The sequence below is a fragment of the Papaver somniferum genome, unplaced genomic scaffold (genome assembly GCF_003573695.1).
Source record: "Papaver somniferum cultivar HN1 unplaced genomic scaffold, ASM357369v1 unplaced-scaffold_75, whole genome shotgun sequence".
NCBI lineage: Eukaryota > Viridiplantae > Streptophyta > Magnoliopsida > Ranunculales > Papaveraceae > Papaver > Papaver somniferum.
Window position 1 is genome coordinate 382,415 of NW_020650415.1, and position 26,122 is coordinate 408,536.

The following is a 26,122-nucleotide window of genomic DNA, read 5'->3' on the forward strand; positions in this document are numbered from 1 at the left end:
ATGAAGATGATTTTTCGGTGGCCAATGAATATGAGGCGCTAGAAACATGTGTGGTCTATTATCTTTCTCGGATAAATAGTCGTGGAATTCCAAGATACCATTAAAAGTATTCTTTTTGGTTTGGACTCTGTGTTTCAATGGCGCTCCAACTCTTGATGTTCTTTATAACGCAGGTATGATTCAAGATCCGAAACGTGTTTTCAGTGGTGATTTTTTGGAGACAAATGACCCTTTTCTACACTGCAAGTTAGTTTTTGCTATTTGGCCTTATTTTCTTGATAGTTTTGGGATCAATTGGGTTTTAGATAAAAATGTTAGATCAGATTTATGGGAATGGGGTGATAAGATCCGAAAAAATATTAAATGCAGACTAAATAATATTTGGAGTATTTTGTATTTCGCAATCTGGTGGTGTGTTTGGAACGAAATAAATGCGAGAGTCTATAATCATGTTACTAAGGACTTGAACCAACTGATAGCGGATATAAAATGTTTGATGTTTAATTGGGGTATGAAGACTGATTGGTTCGCTGGTTTTGATTTGCCTACTTTGTTATGTACATTGCAATATGGCGATGCTCCATCTTTGTAACTTCTGTTTACCTTGGTGTCACTACTTGGTGATACCGAGTTCTCTTTTATGAAATTTTCCCTTTTTAAGTCAAATAAATAAATAAAACATTTTGAAGTAAAATACAAAAATCGGTAGCCAATTATTTTCTTTAATGGCTAATTTATCCTTGATTAGTTGGTGTTACTTTGGACTACTATTAGATATTTAATCAAGTTAATCCTTAAATCAACTAATGTTAATTCATCATTAAAACTTGAAATCTTTTAATTTTTTTGATAAAAATAAATCCAGAATCAATAGATGGTTATGTTCTCGTAAACCCATCCTTGGGGTGTTGTTTTAATTCACGAAAAACATCAGGAATCGGTGCATATTACTTACTACATAGCCCGATTATAAGAATCTGTACACATGATACACACATATATCCACTTGCAAACTTTTATAGCCAATTAGGTTCTCAGTTGGGAAGAATCCAACGAGGAACCCTGAATTTCTCGAATTGTACAATTAATGAACTTTTTTACACCTTGTCAATGAAAAACTTGTTAAAAATGATCATAAGAGATTGTCCACTTGCAAAATTTATTAACCAACATGAATTCTCGGTTGGAAGTTTTCCAGCAAACAGTTGGGTTCGGGCTAAGCAAACTAGCCAATGAAAAACTAAGATTTTCGGGTTGCACCATAAATTTATTCATTGCGATCAAGAATAAGGAAAGAGAACAAGAGATCCACATAGGTGTAAATCATATACAAAAAGAAACAAGTAAAATACTCATAGAGAACCAACTAGCTTTATCCCAGTTAGTTAGAGGTTGGACTCCCAAGTTATAGGTTGCGGATTCAATTTCCGCTACTGATCGATTAAAAAAAACAAAAAAAAACACGCACAAAGCTAACGTAAACACTAGCAGAGAAATGTATATATATTGTTAACTAATACAACCATCGTCTCTCACCACATTGTGACTAACAATTTTTTTTTTTACAAAACACCATATTACTTTAAACTAGTTCCTTTACTCAAAGGAGATAATGTTTACCACAATTTCTCTCAAAGGGATGGTCTCATTCGCACACTCTAATACGAAGGAGTTTATTTGGCGTCATTTGTAAATTATTCCAGTACCATCAAAAACTCCTTACAGACGATATCTTACCAATGTCAAATTACATTCAAATCCTCGAATACGATAGTTTTACCTATACCATGAGCACTTCTTATTAAACATCTCACATGACCACTCCAAGAGGTGGGATGAATACCTCATATCGCGGTTGAGAATTCCATGGATAAACTCATAGTCTCGACAACCTTATATAAGAGTTATAAACTTGATTGCAAGTTTTGGCCTCCTAGCAATAAAAATGTTAGATTTCCGATCAAATGACTCTGCAACAGCATACCATTAACTAGATTGATAATGCACACCAATGAGCTTGTTCTGCTGAGGAAATTGTTAAAAAGGCCGCCATTGTGTGGTTACGTGAAAGATGTTTGAAAGTTTTTCAGAACACAAACCCTAAGTCGAAATTCTCATTAGTAAAATTTCTCACATGTTAAATGAAAATCACATTACAACAATCATGAACATCTCTAGGAAAGTTGCTAAGCGAATATGAATAAGGTAAATTAGATGCCTCCCGAACCAAGCTCCTTAACCCTGAGTAATGATGGTTATTTTCATGATGTAAAAAGTAACGATGCTTTGGTCTAATATTTAGAAATCTCGCAAGTGAAAATAAGGGTTGCAAATGCTTCTACACCCATGAAAATGTAGTACAGAACAAATGAAGGAATTGACATCACGGTAGGTATAATTAAATAGTCATAAAGTAAAGCTGGAGAAGGTGACTTTGATAATAAGACCCGAAAGTTTCCCCTTTTCTCATCTAAACTAAAAACTAATGTTGGCTCTCAGCTCTTGGCCGTCTCTCCCTTTTCCATCTGTTTTCTTTATCATTTCCATTACCATATCATCATCCAATGAAAGTATGCCACATGTCAAATAATATAAAGCTGATCCTCCAATTAAAATGTACCATGTATCAAATACTGCAATCAATATTTTCTTTATTATTTCCAACCATAAAGAATTATATTTTTTCCCGAATCTTCATATATATTCCGTTACTCCACATTTGTAAATAAATATTTTTTTCATTAAATAAAATATCTTCAAATATCCTCTATCATAATTAATATTTTGCACATGGTCTCCACACCTCCACACACGCCATGACACAATTTTAAATAAAAATATCTTCAAATATCCTCTATCATAATTAATATCTTGCACATGGTCTCCACACTCCTACACACGCCGTGACAAACTTTTACAGACACGGCGGCATGCTTACCATAGTCCCATATCCAAATAATTGGCCCAGTAATTCTTCATGTTTTTTTTGGGCCTAGCCCATTAAATCACTTCATTTCCTCCACCAGAGTTCCGCATTTTAGTCCATCGAGCTTTATTTCCCAAAATCTACAAAAATAATCAATTATGTACAACATGGAGAACTAATAAATATAAATTTGAGTAGTTAATATGTAAGAATTAAGCACTTATCAGATAGTGACTCTATGCTTACAGTGGAAGCTATCACCAAAGGTCATTTCAACGTTACTTAGAATTCAACACCTTATAAAAGACATTATTTTGAATTTTCATCAATGTAAATATTGGCATTATTATTGTGTACTTAGGAAAGGAATAAAGTAGCAAATATTTTATCCGATGTAGCTAGGTTGAGAAAATTACGAAGGATAAGATTTAAGACATTTTCCACCCAATTTTCATCTCCAATGCAAGGGAGAAGATCATAAAGAATGCTGACATGAGTGGGTGAGAGGGTCTAAAAATAGTATGACACATAGGATTTAAGACTTTTTCCACCCAATTTTCATCTCTAATACAAAGGTGGAGGTCATAAGAAAAGATGAATGGTAAAATGGGAGTAAACGAGAAAGTCTAGATTAGACTTTCTTCATAACCTTGGGTTTTAAATCCATATCATCTTTTATCTCTAAATTTAAACAAAAAAATTGTTAAATAAGACTCTGGGGACTGGAAATTGTAGGTAGAAACTCTTATCTTCATATCTTTTTGTCATGTAGTAAATGACGTACAACCAAAAGGTGTAAATAAGACCTCCACATAGGATGACCTTGACCCTACCATTGGAGATGCTCTTAGATTTCTTAACTTAGAGCTTCTCCAATGGCGTGTGTGTGGAGATAAATGTCAAAATCCACCTAGGATGTACATCCATTTTCTTTAAAATCATTCTTCAACCGGGATGTCATAAATCAATATATGCATGACATTAGGTAGAAAATTTCAAGGGGAATGTCTAGTTTCCCACATTCCCTTTGACATTGTTTACCTTCCTAGTCAGCTTTTTTTAATTAAAAATATATTTTATTTACTAAAATTAATTCTAATACAACAAATAATCATTTTTAGATCTATTAAAATCTTAAAATTACTAAATATAAAATTTATATTTAATAAGAAAGTGATCACAAACAACACCATTGGAGATGAATAACTTTTTTCACCTAAATTTAAGGAAAAAAATTTGGATAAAAATGTCTTATTTGTATTGCCACATAGGAAATACATAGAACAACCATTGGAGAAGCTCTTAGCTCTTAAATAAGTAATTGTTTGGAAGTTTCCTAACTTGGCTCTTATTTTCATATCTTTTTGTCATGTAGTAAATGACGTACAACCAAAAGGTGTAAATAAGACCTCCACATAGGATGACCTTGACCCTACTATTGGAGATGCTCTTTGATTTCTTAACTTAGCTCTTAAGTAAATAGTTGTTTGGAAGTTTCCTAACTTGGCTCTTAAGTACCTAAACTTTAGGAAAAAGTTACCACAACATAGATTTTGATCAAAACTCAAATTCTTCACCATCTAATTAACTTTGTGAGACAAAAAGACAGATCTGTCTATTTTGGAGAGAGAAAACAGATCTGAATAATGTTTTTCTTGAACTTTTCTTTTTCTTCAACATTCGAAATTTAAAGGTTTTTATCTTCATCAAAGTTGATTATAAGATATTATTTGATTTACCTATATTAACCTTTCATATTACCATATATAATCTCTTTCATAGCCATAATTACCTTTATATATAATCAATTAATTGGAAATATCTCATTCAGTTTTCCAGAAAGAGAAAAAACAGATCTGACTATCTGATTATATTGGACAGAGAAAGTAGATTTGAAATATCTAAAAGATTAGAGAGAGAAATCAGATCTGAATTATTGAAAATTTTTCTTTATCTTCCACTTTCTAAACTTTGAGTTTTTCATCTTCATCAAAAGTGATCGATTCCTAGACATCATTATATGGTCTGGACTTAGATCTGACTGAATCAAATTTCTATTAATTCCTCTATATAGAAAAAGTCTAAAAATTTCTTTAGACAAGGATGAGATTCTAAAAACGGGAGCCTGCATCAATAATTTTTGACCACCGTATGGGAGTACGTGCCGAAGACAAGACGTGACATTTCGAGAGCATCAGTAAGAGAGTGTAAAACACTCTTTCTCACCAGAGAGGTTCAGTTGGTTTCATTGTTTTTCACAGTTATTTAGACAGAGAGATAGATGGTAGCGGCGCAAACACCACAGCGGCCACCGATGAGATCAATACACGGTGTTAGCAACGGCGGAGGCTGCGGTGGTGGAAACCCAACCTTTGACCCAGGTTATGTAATTCCAGCATCGTTTATGAATTCATTCAGAGTAACTTCTGTTGCTGAAAGATTAGCTAAACTTGTTCGTTCTGGTCCTCGTTTCGATCATCGTCAGTTCTTCAGTCTCTGCGTTACCCTAGCCAGGTTCTCCTTCTAATTTTCCCCCCAATTTGAGTAAAAACTCCACTGAAATTTGTTCAATGTTGAGAAATTGATTTTATTTTTGGTTGATTTTTGAAATAAACTGTGGTTTGAATTGCTGTGCACAGAGGTATCGATTACGCGGTTGCGAATAATGAGATTCCGGCTAGAGCTCATGAGTTGCCGGCACTTTTTAGACAGGTAAATTGTGTATTTGCGGATTGATTTTTAGTATTTGATTCGCGCAAGACACGTCGTATTGGTGGTGTTAACACAACTGTGAATTTGTGCTGTGCCGGCTAGATTTACCAACATAAGAACGAAATGTTACTCCAAGCGGCGATTATGATGGTGATGATATCTGTCAAGGTAATTTCGTGTTTGGAAATTGAATGTGTATGTAATTGTTAGATAACGAAGGTACTGAACTTAATAAGGTGGCATTCGACAATTGTGCCAATCCCTTCCAAGCACGCACCAATTCATGCGATACTGCCTCTGTGGGAATTGAATGCACCAATTGCTTGTAAATTGACGCAGATGAAATATAATCTTGGAAGAGTTTATTTACTCGGGGTAGTTACTGATATTGGTAGGTCCACAAAGTAAAAACCGGCTTTGTGAATCAATGCTATCAGTGCTGATTTTCTTACTTATCATAGGTGTTACTGGATTCCATGGTCATGGTCCATGGAAAGATTCTTTGTTTAGTAATGGACTAATGGTAGTTGTTCCATATGTTTGTCTTGAATGTCATGCTTATCTTATATCTTATTCACATGTTGTTCAGAGTGCGTGTAAGAGTGGATGGTTCCTGGCTAATGATGTAGATATGCTTCTTAGTCGCACGAACGAGGTTTGATAATTATCTTAGTCTTTGCAGCTTAACATACCAATGAAAAAACTTTTCATTTTTGTTAGCAAGTAGTAAACCCGAGTTTGGCACATCATTTTAACACTCTCTAGATTTTGGGAAAATCTGGCATAGGGGGATCTTGACCCATCTTTCTATCCTCTGCATGTGTTTGTTACTTTGGATTAACTGATTTCCCTAACGATTTTACTTTTGAATAATTAGTTAGGTATGAGCTTTTGCAATCCATCGGATGTTGTCACACAACCGGACAATCCTCCACCAGTAGTTTCAAAAATTCTAGACAGGTATGAAGCTTCATAACACATCCCAGAAAGTTGTTTTTGTGATTTCAAAGGTCATATCTCCAGTTTGAACCTTCCATGGATTAGTGTCTTAGAGGGTATTGGTTTTAATAGGAATTGTATTGTCTCTGTATACTAATTGCAAGCATTGATTCGGTACGCAGATTCTATCCCTGGATGAAGATGTCACACATATTTGCTTATCTTGAAGTCAAGGTTTGTAGATACTTTTTCCCCGATGATTTAAAATAGCTGGTATATTACTTTGTTATGAGATCCTTTTTCAGTTTAGAAGGTGAGTAAGTGTAGAAATTAACAATCTTATATGGTGTTCTGGAACTCTCCCTTCTTTTCATGTAGCCTGGATTTGGGGCTTATTTGCTTGATTTCCATGTCATGAAGAATAAAGCAACTGCACGGGAGAAGATTGTAAGTATCTCCTCAGGCAAATTCTTTTCAGTTTACCTCACTAGGCTAAGTTGGTTTTTATAAACAATTTTTCCGATCTAAAAGATTAATCCTTTAAGTACCTGACAAACCTTCGTAACCGTAAATGTCAGTGTCAAGTAAACTTTGCCGAGCAATACCAGATCATATGAAACTCCTTATATTTACCCACTGTTTACTGTATTAGACTTCTTTCTATTTTTTAACAGCTCAATTATTGCTTGTTTTGCAGCGATTATTTGTTGCTCAGACGGATAACATTGACACATCGTCCTGCCTTATAAGCCCCCAACGAGCAAAGTACCCTCCACTTACTCTGCTTTTTTAATTATTCTTTTATCTTTTCAAAACTTCCTGATCAACTATTTTCGTTTCTGATCATGTCTTTCTTGCTTTTGCAGTTTCTTGTTAAATGGAAAGGGAATAGAAAGAAGGATCAACAGTTCAATGGTTTGTTTTTTACCTGATGATATCTCTCGGGATAAAGCTTATTTATGCATTTTTTCCAAATATGGCTAAGGCTTATTTACTATTTCTTTGATCAGGATAATGGGCCACAATTTCCAACAAATGTGACTACAATGGTTAAATTTGGAACGAACCTCCTACAGGCTGTTGGGCACTTCAATGGTCTCTCCCCATCTCTGAAATATTTACTATTTAGTTGCATATAACACTGCTGGTTCACATACAGATCTGTAACTGCTAAATCTATTTTGTACAGGTAATTATGTCATAGTCATTGCTTTTACGAGTGAGGTGTCATCTCTTGGTCCTCCAAATCTACAACATTATGCGTGTTCTCTTTCTTCTGCGGACGACCTAGGTATGCAAATTGAGGATGCCATGCTGTAGTGTCTTAATTAGTTTTAAATGAATTATAGGTATAACCTGTTACTATTGCATTTCTCAGATTCTGAGATAATTGAAGGGGCATCACGGATCTCACTTAATTGTCCTATAAGGTTAGCTATGGATCCTTTGCTATGAATTTCATAGATTTGGTGCTTAATACTATTGGTTTCTTTCTTCTTGCTAATGTGCTTAATCAGACGAAGTAGTGGACTCCAGTCACTCCCTTCCCTCATACATTTTATCTGATTGTATCAATTTTTTTCTCTTATCAATTTTGACAGCTTCCGACGTTTGACAACTCCAGTGAAGGGGCAGCTATGCAAACACCATCAGGTGAAACATTGCCTAATGTTCTATGTGTTTCTGTGCTTGTCATATTGTTGCGTCTTTAATTCAACCTAGCTGTTTTTTATTACGCTAGTGCTTCGATTATGGAAATTATATTAAGATTAATTCGAGAAGACCGTCTTGGCGCTGCCCTCAGTGCAATCAGTCAGTTATGTTCACAGACTTACGGATCGATCAGCGTATGGTTGAAGTAAGCTTTTCTCCATTCACATTTATCGAAGTGATTATTCCATTTGAAAAATCTCATTCGAGCAAGTTCCTTTGTATATAGGTATTGAAAGAGGTAGGCGACAGTGTTGCAGATGTGATGATCTCAGCAGATGGATCGTGGCAACCTATCAGGGAAACTGATGATTCTCTGAATAAACAAGATAAAACTTTAGGAAACGAACAAGATGAGTCCAACCAATGTGCACCTCTAAGATTCTCAGCATATACCGCAGATGTTGTGGATCTCACCATGGAAGGAATTTATGAGAATAATGTAATGGATATTTGTGAAACTCAAGATGTAAAGCCTTCACAAGATTCTACCCACGGTAATGCAGAAATGGAATTTGATATAACGGGGATCCAAAATGAAGATTCTTTCTGGTCAGGAGTTCGGTTTTCAAATTTCTCTGCCTCTAATGAACCAGTGGCACCAAATACTAGATTCAATCCCCCTGTGGTGGAACCCATGTCTGATCCCTCTTCAACCGATAATATGTTGACTCCCGTGTTAACTGATGCTGTTACTCCTACACATAATCGAGATCTAGGGGATGTGCATTGGACCTCTCGACCTACTAATTCTCTAATGCGCAATTACTCAGTGCCTGATGATTTGTTATTACAGCGACCAGGCTCATCAGAGTATGGGGATTTGACGATCAGTGGTGAGGCTGGAAGAAATACAAGACATATTACCAGAACCCCAGTAGCAATTCAGGCACTCCCTGCCCAGCCTCTAGTCCCAGTTTCTCATCAACGGGCACGACCAAGTTTGGAGTACCCTATGTTAAGTGGTTCCGAGTTTAGTGGTGCAACAGAAACCCAGCAACAACAGTTCTCTCGGTCAAATTTTGATCGCAATTTCACCTCAGAAATGTTAACTCAGCCTTACCCTCGCTTCCGCCCGATGACACAGGTTTGACTACTACCTACTGAAAGGAGAATATCCTGTATAAGAATTGATTTACCCTTTCCCAATCCGTGATACTTATACTTCCAATTTCTTAACTGTTGCTCTCTCCGTTATTGCTTATCTAGCAGAACCAGGGTCCCCGACCAAACTTTCCTAGTCAGCCACCACCAGTTCAACAGATTGTCGGTCTGTCTGCTCCAAGCCGAGTTCCAGGAGTTTCAGGTTCTTACAGGAATTACGTCAGGACATCGCCAAGTCCAGCCCTTCAACACTCTCAGCCAAGTCCAGCCCTTCAACACTCTCAGCCGTCTCCAGGCACAAGAGTCCCCCAAATGGCGAGCCCACCTACAATGACTAGAGCTCCCCCTCATTTATCCCATATGCAAAATCGGCAAGGAGGATCACACTCTAATGTGGCTTCTCCACCAGGAGGCCAACATTCTAGGATGATGTCTCAACAGCCTGCCCAGGGGGCGAGATCTTTGCCCGTTGTACCAGTGGAACTTCAGCCTAGAAGAGGATCATCTTCCCTAATGGTTGATGATGGACATAGAGCTTTAATTGGAGAGCAAAGAGGAGGAAATGTGGAAGAAGGAAATTCAACATTTCCTAGAGTTAATAATTCGTCAGAAGTGACCCCGGAGCAGAATTGGCGGCCTGCAGGAAATTCAACATTTCCTAGAATTAATAACTTGTCAGAAGTGACCACGGAGCAGAATTGGCGGCCTGCAGGAAGAATGAGGGGGAGCTTATCAGGTCGGGCATTTTCTGATGCTCTTAGCCAGAATATAATATTACCATCCCAGGTAACATCTCCATCAGCCATCCGGGATCCATCAGTAAATCTGTTCTCAAATCCAAGTAGCAGTGGTGGTCCATCTCAACGTCCCTTATCGATGCTTCCACCAGTGAATATTGTCTCCCCACCTAGTGCCACCACTGGCTCTTCTCGACTTCCCTTAGCCATGCCTCCACCAGTAAATACTGTCTCAACAACTAGCGCCAGTGGTAATTCATCTCAACGTCCCTCGGTGATGCCTCCACCAGAATATACAATCTCAATACCTAGCGCCAATAGTGGTTCATCCCAACATCACTTGGGGATGCCACCGGTAAACACAGTTTCAACAGCTAGCACCGGTGGTGGCTCATCTCAACGTCTCTCGGCGATGCCTCCGCCAGCAAATGCAGTCTCAACACCTAGCTCCGATGGTGGTTCATCTGAACATCACTTGGCGATGCCTCCACCAGCAAGTACAATCTCAACACCAAGCTCCAGTGGTGGTTCATCTCAACATCACTTGGTGATGCCTCCACCAGCAAGTACGGTGGCAACACCTAGCTCCAATGGTGGTTCAGTTCAACATCACTTGGCGATGCCTCCACCAGCAAGTACAATCTCAACGCCTAGCTCCAATGGTGGTCCATCTGAACATCACTGGGAGATGCCTCCATCAGTAAGTACAATCTCAACACCTAGCGACAGCAGTGGTTCATCTCAACTTCCCTTGGCGATGCCTCCACCAGTAAATATGATCTCGACACCTAGCGCCAGTGATGGTTCATCTCATCTGCCCTTGCACACACTGAACAGTTCTGACAATCATACACAAACTCTCCCAGATCAAACTGTGCAATTAGATGTAGACGAGCTTCACTGAATCTCAGAGTTTGCGGAATGGTGCCAACAGCAACACGGGATTCACCACGTTATGGTGTGCAGGCGATCTGCGGGGACATCTTCTTACAACTGATCATTTATTCAGTTCTTGGGGGTCCCCTCATCACCATATGGTTGTAAAATTCATTTTGTCTTGGGCCTTTTTGTTGTTCGGGCTAAGTTATTTCGGTTTTGAGGTATTATTTATATGTAAGGTTTGTATGCTTGTGAAATTCTAGTTTTAGCTTGTAAAATGTCTTCATTTTCCCATCAGATTGACACGGAACAGGTAAAAGAACTGCATCTCTCAAGTCAGGTTTAGGAACATATCAAAGGCTAATTTGTGTCGGCTTCAATGAAGTTTCTGACGATCACTCAGGCTATAAAGAGAAACAAAATTTGATTTTTGGCCAGATGAATTTGCTAAACCGCATAAACAACTCTTGATGGGGCGGCAAGATGTCACATCATTTTTATTCTGCACTTTATGAATTTCAACTACCCTGACAAGGCAGTAGTAGCCCTCAAATCCCCTTTAACTTTCTATCTTATCAAGAAGGCCAATAACGCGTCACATTTCATTAGAGGGGCTTCACCTAATAGGACAAAAACGGGTCACTCATAAGTAATATCAAAAATTCCTTATCTCAAATAATTTTGTAATGACTAAACAATTCTCATTTAGTTAATTTTAATTTAATTTAATTAGATAAAAATTAAATTAATGAATTTTGACATTTTGTTGTATACTCGGTGAATTCCGGGACAAAGTTCATGTGGGAAGAAAAACTGGCCGTAAAATAAACTTCTACGGTTCGAAATAATCGAAACCTGGACGTATAATCACTTCTACGGTTGAAATTAAAAGGAACCTGGACGTAAAATGAGCTTCTACGGTTGGAACTAATTCAAACCTGGACATAAAACTACATGCAAATAAAATTCTACGGTTGGAATTAATCCAAACCTGGACGTAAAATCACTTCTACGATTAGAAATAATCCAAACCTGGACGTAAAATCACTTCTATGGTTGGAATTAAAAGAAAACTGGACGTAAAATCGGATTTTACGGTTGGAATTAAAAAAAGAAATCACTTCTACGCGGTTGGAACTAATCCAAACCTGGACGTAAAACTAAATGCAAATAAAATTCTACGGTTAGAATTAATCCAAACCTGGACGTAAAATCACTTGTACGATTTTTTAGTTTTTATTTTAATTAAAGGATAATCTAGACATTTTATATATGTGTTAGGATATGCCATAACCATTTTTTTGGACATTAAGAATCCAAATAAAGCCGTTGGAGCATGACGCCCCACTAATAACCTTCCTTATCAATTATCAACAATTCTTTCTCCTCTTCGCTGAGTTCCAAGTTTTTTATCTTTTTCTATGCCCTCTCTGGGAACTTAGAAGCTCGCCATTAAAATAAAGTCATCGCATCGAACCTGTCTACAATTTACATCCCAATTGAGTAATTGTGCAATGAAAATAATAATATATCGAAAGTATCAGAACAATTGGACCCAATTGCCCATTGCTGAACTGGCATACATTTTGAGGGTCTTAAACTACCAAAGGAAATGAATTAAGGTCAACATTAACATCAACATGATTAGTCAAATGACTCCAGCATTGGGATATCAAATGGGCTTTATCACCTGTATTTATCGGTTTGATACTCGGACTTTTCCCACGATAAACCGGAGTTTTCGGAAAAAAAAATACAAACACCAAAGCAAAGACAATTAAATTCTCATGTAATTTCGTTAATTTCATATGCTTTTAATAAATCTTATCGACCAAACAAAAGAAAAACCAATCTCATGTAGACTTGTAAAATAAGAGAGGGTTGCTTTTAACCCTTTAGCCAATAATGCTGCTAATGGCTTGTTCAATTCTTTTTTTTATTTAATTTATTCGTTTCATTATATCTGTATCGAACTCTTTATAGAGAGGGTTGCTTTTAAGCCTTTGGCTAATAGGACTGCTAACTGGTTGTTTGTTTTCATCTGACTCAATTCACTCGTCTCATTAATTAAACTCTTTACTTCTTACTCAAAAAGTATCAAATAGTAAAATTATAGAAATGCTTTAAATCCAACGAGATATACTTCTTCCGTAACTATTATATATATGGAATTTTCATTTTTTCTTGTACCACTATATAGGCGGAGTCCAAATTTCAAAACGATTTTTTATTTATATTACCTCTATTTATTTACTTTGGAATCATCACAGTTGACTATATGATTCTAACATTGAGAATATAATTAAGGGTAAAACAGGAAAAGACATAGAAATTTATAAAACCAATAAAGTTCTTAATCTAAGAGAATTGGTCCCTCCGCCTATATATGTGGTACGGAGGGAGTATACCCAACGAGTTAAATATGTACCAAACATGAAAAATGGATATTCAAATCAACAAATCTCAACATCTAGATGGAACAACCAGCACGCATATGTGGTAAGGACGCGCGTTCTTTCCAAAAACGCGTGTGTTGGAAGCACAAATGCACGACCATGCCAAATCCGCCAGCAACATTCTCATTAACTCCCGCGACTCTTGGATTCACGCCAAGTACAATCCCTGATTATTTTACTAATTTTTAATCTTATTTTATCTCACTTTATCCTATTTTATCTCACTTCATCCTATTTTTTCTCACCTAAATATTATATTTTATTTTTCATCTTTATCTTACAAAATATTTTATATTAAAAAGAAATACTAATGGGGTTCTAGAAAACCAAATATATTCATTTTGCCCTGCTTTAATGGAGAAATTCGTTTGGCCATCCACGTGGCTCAACAAAATTTTGAGTTTGAACATTAGCATAGGAATTGCCCTCGGAATCAGATCCCAGTTGGATAAAAACAAACATGGTGTAAGACTACTGTAAGTATTTGGGTGAAGGACAACCAGATGTACAAGGTTTTAAGCAGAAGTTGGATATTGGGCCTGCTCCATATACGTTGGTCCTGTATCTACCACACTAATGGACGCGTTGCAAACACGTGAAGTGGCTTTTAATGTTACTGTCGTGTCTCCTTCCCCACCTTCCTCATTTCTTGCTAACTTATCTTCTTCTTCTCCAACTTGATTCATCCATTATTAAACAGTGGAGAGCACCAGAATCAAAAATCAACAAGTAGAAATTCTTTTCAATTTCTTGTTCATTTTGAATACAATGGCATTACTAAATATCCCAATATCCACATCACTCATTCACAACAACAACCATTCTCCTTTTCTATTTTCTTCATCCACCTCTTCTTCCTCATCCTCAATCGTTCCACATACTTTTTCGGGGTTCAAGATTAATCCCACGGCATCAGTCAAGCGAAATTTCTTTGTTTGCTCATCTTCTTCAATGAAAGAAAAATGCCAAGTGATGATGACAACAGAGGATGAGAATGAGGAACAAGTAGGAAAAGAAGAAGAAACGGAATTGATTAATAAAGAAACATTGTTGTACTCATTTTCTCCCCTCCCTTTAGTTTTTCTGGCGGCTCTTCCCGGAGGTAGTAAACATTTCCATTGAATCGCCTGAGAATATAATTTTTACTTTCTTATCGAAGAATTTTAATTTCGCGAGTTGTGATACACACATTGTACCGATTCTTGTCTAGTCGTCATGTTTTGTAAGAGTATAATAACTAGTTATGTGTTAATTATGAAATTGCAGCTTCCGCATTAAGAAGCTTAATTGGACCGTTCGGTGAGTTAGTCCAGTCATGGAATCTTCCTGGTTGGCTTGTGCACTGGGGTCACCCTGGAAACATGGTAACTACTTTCAGAGAGGAATTGCCAATCAGAATGTGAGATTTTTGATTCCAGTTTTAAGAAAGATTGTTTTCCATTAATTATTTTGGATGTGCAGGCTGTTGTGTTATTTGCAATGGGTGGTTATGGAACGTATTTAGGATTCAGAATTAAGTACTCTGATGATGTGGTATGTCAATTATTACTAACAGCATGTTTGTTTTTGGCTTATTTGGGATCCGGATCTTATGCGGTTCCTGACTCGGTCTGAGTCAAATGTCACACCGTTTTTTTTTTTTGAGTCAGATCTGACTCGTGATTCGAGTCTAATCCATTTGAGTCAGATAATAAAATATCCCGACTCATAAGAATAAATCACTGACTCATATTTTTGAGTCAGATGATTCAGATCTGAGTCAGATTCAAACGAGTCAGATGATTCATGAGAAAACAAACAAAATGTAACTTTAAATCGAAAACAAACAAAGTGTAACTTTAAATCGATATCAAATGTGTGTCTTTTTGTTTTCATTTGATTAACTTCGCTTCATATAATTATAGGAGGAGAAGGCCAATGCCAAAGACTTGCATCCAAAGCTTTTAGGTGGAATGTTTTTCTTCTTTGCACTTGGAGCAACTGGTGGAATAACTTCTCTTGTCACTTCTAATAAACCTATTCTTGAGAGGTAATGAACTACTAGCTGTCATTTATTTTTCTTCAATTCAATGCTACTCTAAACTCTCAATTCTAATAAGCGAATGCTTCACTGTTTGCAGTCCCCATGCCGTCACAGCGTTCATCGGTCTAGGTCTTTTAAGCCTTCAAGCCCTTTTGCCTACGCTATTTGATGAGGTAACTGATAAAGTCACGTTTCATTCAATCTCAAACTATCTGTGTGTTTAAGTTTAAAACGAGTTATTGAATGATGAAATGCCGGGATTAATTGATACTTGCATTTTTCTTCTTCGGTAGGGTGCCAATTCAGGATTAAGAAATGTTCATGCGATATTAGGAAGTGGGATCATGGCGTTATTTCTTATACACGCAGCACTTGGTCTTCAACTAGGCCTTAGTTACTAATCTTACGCTGCTTCATTTTGTCTTTCCGAGTCTCGAAATTATGAGCTTTATCTAGTGGTGTCAAGTCTGTAGCTCTACTTATTCAATAACTTCTCTGTAATCATGAATCTTGGTGCGAAATGGTTTTTGTTTTTGAGTTGCATTTCAATTCACAGTGTATACGAATTTGTATTGGTATAAAATTTTGGCCATGGACAAAAAAGAGGATTTTGAAGTGAAAGAACAATATCTTCATTCCCATCAAATTAAAACAAGAACCACATATATAATCAACCATCACCATTTCATATATAATTACCTAGCTGGTACTTCCGAAAAAAATAAACAGTCCAAGAATAAGAGAACTGTAGTTGCCGGAAATCCTACAATCACACCCCAATGTATCTAAACAAGCTTCTAAGTTATCATAATGAACTCTTTGTTGATTATTTAGGTTTAGAATTGATTACAAGATATTATAATGGCTTAACTTGCTCTCCAAATAAATTTTCTCTCTCCTAGTTTCTTGTCTAGTACATACTAAAAGATCATCCCCATAAGTAAGAAACTCCTTCCTTTATATAGGATTCTACATAGTGGATGACAGCTAAGAGATCCACTATTTTCGGAATTTCTGTGCGTTACAATCGCTCATATACAATCACTCATTCTCGCACAGACTATACTTCGCATAGATCATCATACTTTGCTGACATCATTCGATGTGTCATCTCGACTTTGTGGTGTGCGATACTCCTCGCTTACATTAGATAATTTTCACCTCGCATAATTAATGATATGTGCGATATATTCCACTCCTACAAGACCTTATAGCAAATCCTAGATAAAATTATAACTTAAACGTGCCTTAACTGTATGCTCTTTCAAAGATTTCTAACGGCGAGCATAAAAACAGCGAATGATGAAGTAGATGAATAGCAGAGTGAACTTCACTCCAGTCTTTACAGCAAAATCAAAGCCCTTTGAGTTTGTTGCACAAGAAACAGAACCTAACTGCACGCTGTCAACCATCATTGTATACATGAACACATAGCCAATAAAGAGGATCGCTGCACAAAGCATCGCCCAAGCACGAACATCAATCTCATATAGAGTTGTGAAAGAGAGGGTTGCTTTTAAGCGTTTAGCTAATAATACTGCTATGAATGGGGCGGGAATTGAGATAAAATAAATGTATATCAAATTAAGTACGGCATCTGAACCTGGAATACAAGATGAATCTGAAATTATACCACAAGGATTTGGCTGGAGAAGATCAAAACCTTAGAATATCATCAAATGGAGCACGAAAACAGACCCGAAGAACAAGCCAACAGTCATAATGAAATCGATATCAAGGTTGTAATTTTCCAGAAGATAATAGATGTCAAGGTTGTAGTTTTCCAGATGATAATCGTTAACGTGGTTCACCATCGTCACTTCTTGAGAAAATGATTTAAAAGAGCTCTAGAGAGATTTTTTAGTTGAGAGAAGAAGGAGAATGGTAGTGAAAATACTAGAGTTTGGACAATGTATAAAGGGAAAGTTGGTGATGTTGGAAAATGGATTCAAACAGAGGATGAAATAAACACAAAAGAAATCGTTGTACTCTTGACTTTCAAGGTTCGAATAGATTTCTTTTAAATGGAGGGTGAATCCTCAAATTCAAATGTTACTGCTCAATCTCTGCAAGTGATGAACCAAACCCTAACTCGATCGGAACGTTTTGATGGTGATAATTTTACTCGTTGGCAAGAGACTGTGAAGTTTTTCCTGATCACCATCAAGTTGTGGTACATACTTGAAGACGATTTGGATGGAATTCCTGCACCATCAGACAAAGACACTGATGAATTGAAGGCCAGGAGGAAGAAGCGTCAGGAAGATGATTTTATGTGTCATGGTCATATTTTGAATGCCTTGAAGACTAGTGCCTATAATTCCCATCGAAGTATTGCAAATGCAAAGGAATTATGGACTACCCTTGAGAACAAATACAAGATTTCTTAAGCAAGCAACAAGAATTTCCTGATTTGCAACTTCATGGACTTCAAAATGGTTGACAGTAAGTTAATATTTTCCCAGGTCAGTGAACTTTTACTCCTTGTTAATCATCTTAAAGGTGCTGGAATTGAACTTGTGCCTTCCTTTATTATTGGAGTCATTATTTCTTGTCTTCCCCCATCTTAAGAATAATCTTAAGCATGCCGAAACTGACTATGATTTAGAAGGTTTACAGCGTCATCTTCGTATTGAAGAGACTCTCGTAAACGAGAAATTAAGGATAGTCAGCAAACTGAGGATCATTCTAAGGTTAACAGTGTAGAGTTTTCTAAGACACCAAATGCATTGAAACCTAATAATGATACTCAGTTTAAGAAGAAACATCCCAAAAAGAAGAGTAAGAAGAAGGGCAATTGCAACTTCTGTGATAAACCCGGCCATGTTGCTCGTGACTGTCGTCTGAAAAAGAAACATCAAGGACAGAAAAAGGAGGCAAATATGGTCAATGACAAACTGGTTATTGTAGTGCAAGCCGCCAATGCTGTTTCAAATAATGAGGGTGGATGGTGGTACGATAATGGTTCAACTGTCCACATCTGTAAGGATAGACATCTTTACAAGACGTATGAACCAGTCATTGGCGAAGGAAACGAAGTTGTCTCTGCAAACAACTTACACAGCAAAGTGATTGGAAAAGGCACTGTTGAACTCTCGTTTACTTCGGGAAAGACTGTTACTCTTACTAATGTGTTACATGTCACTGACATTGTGAAAAACCTTGTTTCTAGAGACCTTGTTATGAGGGCCGGATTCAAGCCGACTTATGAATCTAGTAAGTTTGTATTGTCCATAAAGGGTGTATTTTTTGGACAAGGATATGCTTGTAATGGGATGATTAAGCTTAATTTAATAAATAATGGTTCTGCTTATACTGTTGACTCTGTTGATTTATGGCATGGTAGATTAGGGCATGTGAACTATGGTTCCCTTAGAAACATGAGAAAATTAGGATTAATTTCTGATTGCAATTTTGATAATATCTCTAAGTGTGAAATCTGTGTTCAAGCAAAAATACATAGAATTTCCTTTAAGTCTGTAGTTAGAAATTCTTCCTTGCTTGAATTAGTACATAGTGATGTTGGTGATTTAAAAAATCATATGTCTCTTGGTGGAAACAAATACTATGTTACTTTTATTGATCATTGCACTAGATATGCTTATACTTACTTTATGAAATCTAAGGATGATGTCTTTGATATGTTCAAAATATACAAAGCAGAAGTAGAGACACAATTAGGAAAAAAATTAAGATTTTACGTTATGATCGTGATGGTGAGTATTTTCCTAATAAATTTAAATTGTTTTGTCAAGAGCATGGTTTGATTCATCAATTTACTGCACCTTACACACCTCAACAAAATGGTATGCGGAAAGGAAAAATAGAACTTTGGTTGAGATGGTTAATGATATGTTAATTAGTTCTAATTTGCCTAATTCTTTGTGGGATGAAGCTATGTTGTCTGCATGTTATATTTTGAATAGAATTCCTTTGAAAAAGAAGAATATTTCTCCCTATAAATTGTAGTTTAATAGAAAACCAAATTTGATAAGACTTAAAGTTTGGGGTTGCTTAGCATATGTTAGGAAGCCTAATCCTAAAAGACCTAAGTTAGGAAATAGGGCGTATAAATGTGCTTTTGTAGGTTATTCACTTAACAGTATTACTTACAGATTCTTAATCCTTGACACTTTTGATATTATAGAATCTGTAGATGTGGATTTTTTTGAGAACTTAAATAGGAATAGTTCCCAAATGCAACCCATAGAAAACCCATTGTTACCTAGTCTAGAATCTGTAGAGACTAATAACAATGATGAACATTCTGCTCCTACTCGAGACATAGAAGATACTTCTGAAATTGTAGAAGATATCGAACCTAGAAGAAGTAAGATAGCAAGAAAAGCGACAAGCTTTGGTCCAGAATGGGTACAATATCTTGTAGAATGCAGTAAGAATGAAATTCTTAGTATTACTAAATATATTATGCATGTTGATGATGACCCTAAAACTTATGCTGAGGCTATGAGTTCCAGATATGCTAGTTTCTGGAAAGAATCTATCAATGATGAAAAGAATTCACTTTAACTAACGATACTTGGTTATATTGTGATTTACCTCCAGGCGTAAAGCCTATTGGATGTAAATGGATATTCAAAATAAAGATGAATGCCGATGGTTCCATTGATAAGTTTAAAGCCAGATTAGTTGCTAAGGATTATAAGCAAAAACATGGAATTGATTACTTTGATAAATATGCTCCCGTTGCTCGCATCTCATCTATTCATTGTTTAATAGCACTTGCTTCTATTCACAAGTTGATTATTCATCAAATGGATGTCAAAACTGCTCTTCTAAATGGTGATTTAGAAGAAGAGATATATATGGAACAACCTGAAGGTTTCATATTGCCAGGTCAAGAAAAAAAGGTTTGCAAATTGGTTAAATCTCTTTATGTCTTGAAGCAGGATCCCATGCAATGGCATGAGAAGTTTCATAGAGTAGATTTGTCATATGGTTTTGTTGTTAATGATGCGGATAAATGTATCTATAGTAAGCATGATAGTTCTGGATGTGTAATTCTTTGCTTGTATGTTGATGATATGATTATCTTTGGATCTGACATGTCTGTTGTGGAAGAAACAAAAAAGTTTCTTAGTTCTAATTTTGATATGAAGGATTTAGGAGAGTCTGATGTTATCTTAGGAATTAAGATCCTAAGAAAGGGAAATGAGTTGGCCTTAACCCAAACTCATTATATTGAGAAATTTCTCAAGAAATATGTTCACTTTGATGACAATCCATCGCCTACTCTTTTAGACCATACTATCAGATTAATGAAGAACACTGGTCGTACTCATGCTCAACTTGAATATTTTAGTGTCATTGGAAGTCTTATGTATGATATGCATTGCACAAGACCGGTCATAGACCAAACCGTGGGTGTGTTATGTCGTGTCTCAAGTAATCCAAGAGTTGAATACTGGAAAGCAGTTTCAAGAGTTATGGCTTACTTGAAAGGAACAATTGATTTTGGTTTGCATTACGAAGGCTATCCCGCTGTATTGGAAGGATACAACGATGCTAACTGGAACAATGTAAAATCCAAATTCAAGTCGACGTCTAGATGGATTTTTACATTAAGGGGTGCTGATGTGTCTTGGATTCCAAGAAGCAGACTTGTATTTATGATTCAACACTGTTTTCAGAATTGATAGCCTTAACCGATGCATGTAAGGAGGAAGAATGGCTTAGAAATCTACTTATGGATATTCCATTTTTGGAAGAAGCCATCTCCAGCGGTCTTGATTAATTGTGATAATCAAGAGACAATCTATAATGTCTCTAATAAGACTTATAATGGAAAGTCTAGACATGCAAGTCTTAGACATCAAATAGTTAGGCAACTACTCAAGAGAGGAGTATTTACAATTAACTTTATTGAATCAAAGAAAAATTTGGCAGACCCATTTACGAAAAGTCTACCAAACTCAGTGGTTTCAATAAAATGCAATGAAATGGGACTAAGGTCTGTGAAGGAAGGTTGATCTCCCGTAACAGAAACCCAACCTATGTTTTGAAAAAGATAAACAAGGTTCAATGTGGTACCAACAAGTTATGCCGGAGATTATGGAGCACTAATATAAAACTTCCCATTTCTAATTAGTGCTGGGTTCTGCAAGAAAAAGGATGAATGAAAATCCTTAATAAGTCTAACTTTTATCACAAGGTGTCTCGGAGAAACACCTTCGAGACTTACCTATATGAGTATGGAAATCAGGTCGTTTCCTAAGAGAAGAAGACCGTTCTCTAAAGAAGACTCATGAATCCAGGATATAAGCGCATGTCCATTAACGCGTTGAGCTACAAAACACATGATTTTATGAAATCAATATGTGTGGAGATTCCGATTTTATCATAAGGGGTACTTGGTTCAAGACTGGTTTCACCTTAAAACCTCGATAAGGCTTTGAATTTCTTACACTAAGTGAAGGTTCAAATCCAAAAGATACCTATCATTTATATATTGCTTTCAACGATGATGCTTAGTCTCAATTTAGCTTGAACTACGTTGGCTTGATCCCATTCGGGTATGTAGGCAGTCACTTAAGGTGATGCAGCCACTTTGATTTTAAATTCTTTTACTTTGATTTTTTGTTCTTGAAAATAGGGGGAGAATGTTGGATATTTTCAAAGTTTCCAAATTTTTTCTGGTTTTAATTTGGAAAACTTAGAAGTTTCCATTCAAACCGAACAGACGCGTCTCTTCCCATAAGCCACCATTGATGGCTTTTGGAAGCGTCTGTTGGTGATGAAACGACACTACCAACAGGCATGAATATCCCTATAAGTAGCGAAGATGTTCTCCCATTCTAATCAATTAATGAAGCCTGTTTTTCTTCTCTTTTTAAAGCATCATCAGAAACCTCTCTCATGTGTTCTTGGTTGGATCAAGGGTACAAACCTTGAATCCAATTTTCTGTTGTAGGGCTTTCATTATATCCTGAAAGCATTATTTGGCATATCTGTTGTAATCGCCAATTGATATTGGGAGGGTAAAAATAATCGTCTAAAAGAAATCTATTCGAGCCTTGAAAGTCAAGAGTACAACAATTTCTTCTGTGTTTATTTCATCCTGTGTTTGAACCCATTTTCCAACAGGTGATGCATTCCAAATTTTTCATTTCAGATCCATTTCACAATTAACTCGAATTTGAATTTGCATTTCAACATTTTGATTATTATTAACTTTATAGATTAGTTTTTACTCTCTGCTCCTAAAAGCTTAAGTTCCTTGAAACTAGTCTTGCACCCATGCGTTGCACGGGATTAATTTTTTTTGTTTCCGGGGTTCATGTTTCTGGGCCTGTGTTTAGTAATTTGTCACCTCTTCTTCGGATTCAAAGTAATTCCAAATTCTTTTCTTCAATGATTTTTAAATTTTCCTGATTGTTTATTCAAAAACCATCATTGTTTGGATTATCAACTTTGTCAAGAAAAGTCTCAATTGTATGCATTTACGTGTTTATATGCATTTAGACTACACCGCGGACACCGCGAGGGACAGATTTTGTTGGTCGTTTGATTCAGCATTGTGTTGATGCGTGTATTGAAGAGTGTCAACTTAAGTGGTTGAGAAAAAATTAAGAGCACCTAAGATTTGATTTACAGTGGATTGAGAAAATTAGTGCATAAGGAAGATGTATCCATAAAGGAAAGATAATTGTGTTACTATCGTCATTTACCGGAAGGCCAAGACGCCATTGGAATCTGGCGGCGTATTAGTGCTCCAAATCGGTTTTGTAACTTTCACTTGCAATCCATTTATGCCAGCAATTTAAGAGGACTTCATGTTTTAATTCATAAAGGCTTAGTTAGATTACAACAACTTCCATTTATACAATATGTTATGTTTCCTATGCGCCAAATGGCTAGCGAAGCTACTTACACAACAACTTCCCATCTTATACAAACACTATCTACAGGAAATATATACACCTCTAAACTAACCCTAGTGACTCATTGAAAATGATATGTAAAATAGCAGTATACAGGACCTAATGTGCCACCTTGCTGTATCTTGGTTGTGTGTATTTTGTCTTTTAACCTGTTTCCGTGTGCCTCTTCTCTATATAGATCTTCTGCTGCATTCATTCTTCTTCAGTATTCTCTCTATCTAACTCCCTCATTAGTAAAATTTGTAACAATGGGTAGCATCCAACCGGTAACCTTGAAGTGTCAATATGTGCACAAAATTCACTTGGCCCTGATGAATTCAGAAGGAAAGATCACATGATCGCTGGTTTCCTTGCTGATTATTATTACTTCAGAAACATTTAGAGTTATCCTGTTATGGGTAAAGCTGGCTGCTTGGGTAAAAACGATTACTATGAAAAACACGAATTTCAGAAATAAAAATGGATAAAAATAATGAAAGTTTTTTTGACAATGGCTTACCAAATAGATATTTATACCTCTTATAGGATATGCTTCAAACAGTACTAAAGAGTAGTGTACAAACATTAACTCATTTCAGTTACTAATATACCCCTTGAGAGGGCTCACCCATAGAGAAACATAGATGACACAGAATCCATCTCTATACGAACGAATGATTTCCCTCAAAATAAATTTCACCAAATTGAGGTTTATACAGCATGTACCTGAAGCATCTTCGGACCTAAAAAAATTCCGTCCTCTTCAAGATTCCTGTTGCTGAACGAAAAAGTAATCAAACAAACAAATGTCAGAAGTCAGAAAAGATAACTATATATATTTCACACTTTAACACATCTCAAGCTTTACCTACTCAACTACATCCAAAGTCCATCCGTATAAGGAAAAGTGTCAGTGATGATTTATCTATTTCCACCTAACAGATCATGTCATCTGACACCAACCGTATAAGAAAAACTAATTCACCATATAAAAAAGACTGATATTTGTATACATATGGGTAAGGAAACATAATCCACGATGCAAAACTAAAACAACATTTAAGAATGGTCTTTGTACTGTAAGTAAAACTTAGAAACTGGAGTTGATATTGTGTTACGTGTATACACATTTGATGAACAGCTGAATGGGGGCCGGCTTTGTTAACCTTGAGGGTCTCACCATATAGCAATCATTCTAGGACCCACTTAGATATGAAATGCTTCAAGCACATCACTGCAATGGCATGGATGATCTTTTTTATTAACTTTAACGCAGTTAACAAAAGCAAAAAATAAAGAAGAAATAATTCATTAGATAATAAAGCATCGACAAATCTATCTTCGAACCATCGGAATACAAAAAAAACGGACACTTACCTCCCTAAGTTGCAGAAGTTTTAATTAATGTACCAAACACATCCACAAAGCTTTAACAAACAATGAGACTTGTGTGACACGATTGTAGGAAGTTGACCACACTGATAAGACCAAATAAACAAAGTAGTTCGACTACAGTGATGGAAAAACAGTACATCAAGGAAGACGATCTACTGACTATAAAATTCATCAAGTATTAACTCACCTAGCCTATCTGAGTGAAGCTTTTACAATGGCCAGTTCTGTGTTCTACGAATTTCTTTAATTTATGGTAAAGAAATGTAATTGTATCATATTTATGTATCACATTTATGTGAAACATAACGTGAAGGAAATTAAGACGTAGTCTCTATCAACAAAAACTCAACATGGATTTCCAGAATTTCAAAGAAAATCCATTATTAAGAAATATAGAAACTTAAGATTCAAAAAATAAGCACATATAATTTTGAATGATCTAAGCATGAAAACCACTTCTCAAACCTGTCATTTGGTAGCATTTCTACTCCGCACAGAGGAACAACAAACCATTGAATTTAATAAATCATCACTGACACTTTTCCTCTAAATAGCCTCTTAATGGTACTGGCGTACTGCTGCAAGAAAAATTAGGATTATGAAAAAGGAAATCACTAACAGACTTGAAAATACATCATCAATTTAGAAGAAACGACAAGAAAGAAAAAATATCATAGGGATTAGGGTTTGAAAGAAACGTTTTATACATTAACCATCGTAGTCATCAGATCCTCATTTGATGTCCAGTTAACTGATTCCAATCATAAACCCTTTAGAAAAAGAAATCAAAACAATTAATATTAGAATCAGCAGATTCGAAAACGAAGTTGTCAAAACAAAATGTTGAAAAATATACATAACAGTTAGAAAAAAACGAATCAAAGAAATATATCAATCAGTCAACAACTGGAGATCCAAGATAGAACGATTGAAGAGAAAGCGGGAGAAGGTAAGAGATGATTAGGGTTTTGGTTTTCGGAGAAAGAAAGAAAAGTCGAGTACGATTTGGTATTTTACAGGCATAAAGAAAGCCGGAAAAGGTAGGAGATGATTAGGGTTTTGGTTTTAGGAGAAAGAAAGAAAAGTCGAGTACGAATTGGTATTGTACGAATTGGTTTTAGGAGAAAGAAAGAAAGAAAAGTCGAGTACGAATTGGCATAAAGAAAGCCGGAAAAGGTAGGAGATGATTAGGGTTTTGGTTTTCGGAGAAAGAAAGAAAAGTCGAGTACGAATTGGTATCTTACAGGCACAAAGAAAGCCGGAAAAGTTAGGAGATGATTAGGGTTTTGGTTCTCGGAGAAAGAAAGAAAAGTCGAGTACGATTTGGTATTTTGCAGGCATAAATCACCGATTTTTTTCAA

At 36.1% G+C, this 26,122-nt stretch overlaps 2 protein-coding genes across 5 annotated transcripts; both read left to right on the forward strand.

Moving 5' to 3' along the window:
- The first annotated feature begins 4,585 nt into the window (after window positions 1-4,585).
- On the forward strand, window positions 4,586-11,358 carry LOC113344229 (E4 SUMO-protein ligase PIAL2-like). 4 transcript variants are annotated; one of them, XM_026588236.1, is made up of 17 exons: window positions 5,175-5,307; window positions 5,412-5,440; window positions 5,566-5,638; window positions 5,741-5,806; window positions 6,228-6,293; window positions 6,516-6,598; window positions 6,760-6,811; window positions 6,956-7,024; window positions 7,275-7,342; window positions 7,444-7,492; window positions 7,588-7,672; window positions 7,767-7,868; window positions 7,956-8,007; window positions 8,179-8,230; window positions 8,319-8,435; window positions 8,517-9,374; window positions 9,497-11,358. In XM_026588236.1, the coding sequence occupies exons 4-17, from the start codon at window positions 5,762-5,764 to the stop codon at window positions 11,030-11,032; spliced, it is 3,234 nt and encodes a 1,077-aa protein (XP_026444021.1). In that variant the 5' UTR covers window positions 5,175-5,307; window positions 5,412-5,440; window positions 5,566-5,638; window positions 5,741-5,761; the 3' UTR covers window positions 11,033-11,358. The 4 variants fall into 4 exon arrangements, with proteins under 4 accessions (XP_026444019.1, XP_026444020.1, XP_026444021.1 ...); XM_026588234.1 differs by having other exon boundaries at window positions 4,586-5,440; XM_026588235.1 differs by having other exon boundaries at window positions 4,598-5,440; window positions 9,500-11,358.
- A 2,742-nt stretch (window positions 11,359-14,100) lies between these two features.
- Window positions 14,101-16,080, forward strand: LOC113344179. The gene is made up of 6 exons (XM_026588195.1): window positions 14,101-14,565; window positions 14,730-14,827; window positions 14,925-14,996; window positions 15,368-15,492; window positions 15,584-15,659; window positions 15,780-16,080. The coding sequence occupies exons 1-6, from the start codon at window positions 14,232-14,234 to the stop codon at window positions 15,885-15,887; spliced, it is 813 nt and encodes a 270-aa protein (XP_026443980.1). The 5' UTR covers window positions 14,101-14,231; the 3' UTR covers window positions 15,888-16,080.
- Window positions 16,081-26,122: the final 10,042 nt, after the last annotated feature.

Excerpts from the sequence above, each read along its gene's own strand:
- LOC113344229 (XM_026588234.1), top strand. The coding sequence starts at position 5,208 with ATGGTAGCGGCGCAAACACCACAGCGGCCACCGATGAGATCAATACAC. Across the intron at positions 7,869-7,955 it reads TTCTTCTGCGGACGACCTAG|ATTCTGAGATAATTGAAGGG; the intron begins GTATGCAAATTG and ends TGCATTTCTCAG. Across the intron at positions 8,008-8,178 it reads TCACTTAATTGTCCTATAAG|CTTCCGACGTTTGACAACTC; the intron begins GTTAGCTATGGA and ends CAATTTTGACAG.
- LOC113344179 (XM_026588195.1), top strand. The coding sequence starts at position 14,232 with ATGGCATTACTAAATATCCCAATATCCACATCACTCATTCACAACAAC. Across the intron at positions 14,566-14,729 it reads TCTGGCGGCTCTTCCCGGAG|CTTCCGCATTAAGAAGCTTA; the intron begins GTAGTAAACATT and ends ATGAAATTGCAG. Across the intron at positions 14,997-15,367 it reads TTAAGTACTCTGATGATGTG|GAGGAGAAGGCCAATGCCAA; the intron begins GTATGTCAATTA and ends ATATAATTATAG.